At 41.8% G+C, this 5,895-nt stretch overlaps 1 protein-coding gene across 1 annotated transcript; it reads right to left on the minus strand.

The window, feature by feature from the left end:
* Positions 1 to 3,653: 3,653 nt before the first annotated feature.
* LOC149577162 (uncharacterized) lies at positions 3,654 to 4,868 on the minus strand. Its single transcript, XM_089795795.1, has 2 exons — positions 4,766 to 4,868; positions 3,654 to 4,387 (listed from the first exon to the last, which is right to left on the minus strand). The coding sequence occupies exons 1-2, from the start codon at positions 4,866 to 4,868 to the stop codon at positions 3,654 to 3,656; spliced, it is 837 nt and encodes a 278-aa protein (XP_089651921.1).
* Between the last annotated feature and the right edge of the window lie 1,027 nt (positions 4,869 to 5,895).

Consider the following 5,895-nt stretch of genomic DNA (forward strand, 5'->3'; position numbering starts at 1 on the left):
AAATACACCTAGGGAAAAGAAATCCTACCAAACCACTCCTTGGTTCACTCAACCACCTACCATCCCACTAAGCATGCTACAAAGGAGAACATGTGTCAAGTGACACCACAATACACACAATACACTTGGCAAGCCATCAAGAAAAAAAAACTTACTTTTATAGAATCACAATAATACACACAAATTGGTTTTACAAATAAAATACAAGGGTAAAAATGTTATACCCTCCTTAGGGTTAACCTTGGTTTTTCCAAACACCTAGCAAGGTTCTCCATAAATCCATGGGCTTCTTTCCTGCACACTTATTGCAAATATTAGTAGTCCAAGAATAAGGTGATAAAATGATAATGTAAATATAAATCACATAGATTCTATCATCAATGAATAACATAACTAATATGAAATATGTATTTCCATTCATATCACATTACACACTTCACATTTGTAGCAATTCTCTAATCTAGATAGTAAAACATTATGATCATTTATTCTTACAGAAAATAATGGAATTAATCTACCTTAAGCAATGCATCAAATATAATATAAGTATACAATTCTAGTTTATTCAAATGATACATGAATTCTTAATGTTAATCTAAATATGCTAAGACATGATAATCTAGAACCATATGGAGACCACAATTCAAAAATCAAACATTCACTTGAGTATAACATAAGCTTTAATCATGACATATGGATCATCAAGAAGGTAAGTAAGCATATCTGAATAACATCATAAAAACTACTTAGAATATTAGTGTCCTAGTAACATCATAAGGAATCATCATATAGCCTAATGATATAGGTATCAATGTCCCAATAACATAACATGAAATCAAATAGTCTAAGGATCAAAATATCATTGTCCATAGGGGGTAATAATGTGTCATCTAGAGTCTAACTATCAAAGTCCAAAAGAAACAAAATGTCAATAGTGCTATGATGGTCGGGGCGGGACATGACATCCTCCCCCTCTAGGCATGAACTTTCTCCTGGAGTTCATCAAATAGATAGGGGTAGTCACGTCTCATCTGCATTGTGTCCTCCCATGTGGCTGTGACCTCATCATAGCAATCCCATTGGACTTTAACCTGGTCCACTTCTCTGCCTCGAAGTTGAAGGGTCCTGTGGGCCAATATGCGAATGGGCTCTAGGGACAGCTAGCCATCTGGTGCTACCTGCATAAAACCCCAATCTATAACATGAGATGCATCATAAATATACTTCCTCAAGGAAGAGACATGAAAAACATCGTGGATACATGATAGGCTAGGTGGCAAGGCTAAGCGATAGGCAACTGGTCCTATCCTCTCCAAAATCTCAAATGGCCCAAAAAATCGAGGAACAAGATTAGAGCCCTTTCCAAAATAGATTGGACTCTTGTGCGGACGCACTTTCAGAAATACTCTATCTCCCACCATAAAGGCTCGATCTGTCCTATGGGCATTAGCATACTTCTTCTGTCGGTCTTGAGCTTCCCTGAGATGTTGCCTAAAAAATAAGACTTGCTACTCCATCTCCTTGACAATCTGTGGTCCAACTGTTACCCTGTCCTCAATCCTATCCCAACTTAATGGTGTCCTGCAAGGTCTTCCATATAGGGCCTGATAAGGTGGCATTCCCAAAGAAGAATGGTGCCCATTATTATAGGAAAACTCTACTAGATGCAAATACTCCTCCCATTTAACTTGATTATCCATCACATACATGCGCAACATGTCCTCTAATACCTAGTTAACTCTCTCAGTCTGCCCATCTGTCTGAGGGTGGTATGCTGTGCTCAAGTTAAGCTTAGTCCCTAGGGCTCCCTGTAACTCTCTCCAAAAGGAGGAGGTAAATATAGAGTCTCTATCAGAAATAATCTTGCGAGGAATGCCATGGAGTCTCACAATGTCTCACATGAATACTTGTGCTACTATAGGAGCAATGAAAGTGGTACGTATAGGTGAGAAGTGGGCCACCTTGGTCAATGTGTCAACTGTCACCATGATGGCATCATGATGATGAGAAGACATAGGAAGACCCACAAAAAAATCTATAGAAATAACATCCCACTTCCACTCTGGAATCTCATGAGGATAAAGTAACCCACCAGGATGTCCATGTTCTGCCTTAACTCTCTGGCACTCTAGGCATCTAGTAACTATCCCTGCAATATGTATCCTCATGCCAGGCCAATGAAAGAGTCGTCTCAAGTCTGCATGCAACTTCCTAACCCCTGGATGTGCTGCATAAGGTGCCCTATGAGCCTCAAGAACAATAAAATCATGAAATCCTCCAGTAGAAGGTACATAAATGCACCCTCGGTGATGTAGAAGTCCATCAGACTCTAACACATAGTTGGAGAACCTCCCCTGAAGAGGCCTCTGAGATCTAATCATCTGACACACATCCCTATAAAAATCATCCTCTGGTAAGTGTTGCATTATTCTCCCCCTCAAATATGTGCTGGTGACCATGGATGACAACTTATGGCATCTCTGACTTAAGGCATCTGCAACCACATTCTCCTTCCCCTTGATGTAGTGTACATCAAAGTAATACTTACATAAAAACTCCATCCATCTCCTTTGCCGAGCATTAAGGTTCGGTTGAGAAAAAATATACTTGAGGCTATGATGATCTGAGTGGAGTTCAAAATGGTGTCCAAAAAGGAAATGGCGCCATCTAACCAAGGCATGTACTACTACTGGGAGCTCAAGATCATGGGTAGGATAATTGAGTTCATGAGTCTTAAGTTTCCTAGACCCATAGGCTATAACTCGCCCATTCTGCATGAGTACTGCCCCTAACCCATCCAATGACGCATCAGTACACACTACAAAGTCTGTAGAGGGATTAGGTACTACAAGAATAGGAGCACTAGTGACGACCTTCTTCAACTCTTGAAAAGATCTCTCACATTTTTCTGTCCACTCAAATTTCTTCCCTTTTCTCTGGAGAGAAGTAATAGGATGTGCTATCCTTGAGAAATCCTCCACAAAATGCCTGTAGTAACCAACCAACCCCATAAAGCTCTTGACTTATGTAACTGTCATCAGTGCTGGCCAGTCTATAATGGCTCTAATCTTTGATGGGTCAACTGAGATCCCATCACCTGATATCACATGACCTAGGTAGCTGATCTCTGTGCAGAAGAAAGAACACTTCGGCAAATTGGCGTATAATTGATTATCTCTCAAGCATTGAAGGACTTGTCTCAAATTTTCTTCATGCTCCTGTTCATTCCATGAATAGACCAATATATCATCAAATAATATCACCACAAATCTATCCAAGAATGTACAAAATACTCCATTCATAAGGCTCATGAATACAGATGGGGCATTAGTGAGACCGAAAGGAACCACTGTAAACTCATAATGCCTATATCTCGTGCGAAAGGTAGTCTTATGGATGTCACTCTCCACAATCCTCAACTGGTGATATTCTGACTTCAGATCAATCTTTGAAAACACTCGAGCACCTTGAAGCTGGTCAAATAAGTCATCAATTCTAGGAAGTGGATAACGGTTCTTAATGGTTAGCTTATTAAGTTGGCGGTAGTCTATGCACAACCTCAAGGATCCATCCTTCTTCTTGACAAAGACAACTAGTGCTCCCCATGGTGAGACACTAGGATGAATGTTCCCCTTCTCCAAGAGTTCTTCTAGCTAAATCTTGAGCTCATTGAGCTCATTAGTAGTCATCCTATATGGAGCTCTAGATACTGGTTGGGCCCCTAGAACCAATTCAATATGGAAATCCATTGTCCTGGGTGGAGGCATACCCAGTAATTTAGAAGGAAATACATCTCTAAACTCTTGTAACATTGGGTAATCCTCGAGACATGGCCCATTCTCCTCTCCCTCAAGATCATTAATGGTAATAGCATATAACTGACACCCTTTTCTCATACATCGCTTAAGCTGCATAGCGGAGATCATTCGGAGGGACATAGGTCTCTGAATGCCTGAAATCACTATAGGTGTACCATGATCATCATTACACTCCAGCTCCTTCTTCCTACAATCCACCTTGGCATGGTGAGAACATAGCCAATCCATACCAAGGACTACATCATATGATCCTAAGGGGGTGATACGTAGATCTGCACAAGTAGTGAAATCCCCAATTTGAATAGGACAATTCCTGACCATGGATCTAACCAATACCTTAGCACCTGAGGCTAACTCTACATCCCAGCTAACATCTTGCTTAACTGCCACCAGCCTACAATGCTCCACAACTAAGGGTGATACAAAAGAATCAGTAGCTCCTGGATCAAACAATATAGATATACTACTACCACCAATAATACTTGTAGCCTTTATCACGGTAGCCTGATGCTCAGCCTGTCTGTCATCTATTGCTGCAAATACCCTATGAGAACGTCCCATGTCACCCACTGTTGGTTCAGATGCAGCTACCCTCTATCTATGTGGACAATCCCTAGCAATGTGACCCATGCCACCACAAGAATAACAAGGTCCGCGGGTCTGAGTCTATAATCCTGTAGATCGGGGCTGCTAGTGTCTCCCTGTCTGAGTAGATCCACTAAAACCACCTCTAGTGGGCTGCTGAGTCCGTGCTAGAGGTGTATGAGAAGCCTGTGATCTATGATCCTGACGAGAACCCTGTGCCTGCCTCTGCTTGGGCTTAGTGCCCTGGTATCCCTGTGGAGGCTTCTGCCTCTGATCCTGCTGTGACTAGGGGCCTCTAAAAGATCCTAAAGAGTGTCACTGATTTCCCTTCCATTGTGACCTAGGTGGAAATGGGGTAGTACCCCAACGCTGAGATCTATCACGAGTATCCTGAGCCTTATTGCGTATATCCTCTGCAATAAGAGCCCTCTCCACTGTAGCTCTGAAGCCTACTAGTGCTGCCATGCAAACCTATCCTGCAATCGAGGGATTAAGACCTCTAATGAAATGGTTAATCCACAGCTTCTCATCTCTCATATAGTCAACATAAGGGAGGAGCTCTAAAAACTTATTCTCATACTGTGTTACTGTCAATCCCCTCTGCTGTAAGTCATGGAACTCATCAATCTTTCATTGTTTATAATGCTCTGATAAATATCTCTCTTTGAACCTTTGTAGGAAGGTATCCCAAGTGAGAGTGTCCATATCAATATCCCCCATAGCCTTCTCCTCATCCCACCATTTGGAGGCTGGTCCTCGCAAAAGGTGTATAGCAAAACGGGCCCTTACATTACTCCCAAAAGGACGCAACCCATAACATCTCTCCAAACATAACAAAAAGGATTCTGCCTCTGAACCATCTGTGGATCCATGAAAAGGGGGTGGCTGCAGACGAAGCAATTCTTTAATCTCGTCTCCTATATCCCAGGGTGCTCTCGATACAGGTCGAAGTTCTACCCCTACTGGAGACTCAGGTCTGTGGACAGACTCCCCCTCAAGCTCAGCATGACTCCCAATACGGCTAAGTGGAGGACTCCTTGTCCTCTCTTTGATAACAGTCCTATGCTCCTCTGACATTTGCTGACTAGGGTGATGTCATGTCTCCTATTCAAATAATTTAAAAAAAAAAAACTTTGTTAAGGCAGGCAGGCTCCAAAAAGGTGAAATTTCAGAAAAAAAGGGTTAATCTTTGGAAACCAATGGACTAATAAATAAAAATTATTATTAAATTATATTTTATTAACCCCTCTTGGACGTGAGTTAGGGTTATGCCCTCTTTAAAAGGGGTTTGGAGGCATTTTGGGCTCATTCTACATCTTGATTCTTGCTAATTTTCTTGTTGTTCTTCAGAGGCTGCCAAACCTGTGGAGAAGGAGACCCAAGAACGGGAGTTTTTAGGTTTCCAGGAAGGCTAAGGATAGGAGTTTGAAGCCATTCCATGTGCATGCTCATACAGAGTTTGCCCTTGTGCTGAATAGTGCCGATTTGGGTG

The sequence above is a fragment of the Cupressus sempervirens genome, chromosome 1 (genome assembly GCF_028749045.1).
Source record: "Cupressus sempervirens isolate cs-2001-9-10 chromosome 1, ASM2874904v1, whole genome shotgun sequence".
NCBI classification, from domain to species: Eukaryota; Viridiplantae; Streptophyta; class Pinopsida; order Cupressales; family Cupressaceae; genus Cupressus; species Cupressus sempervirens.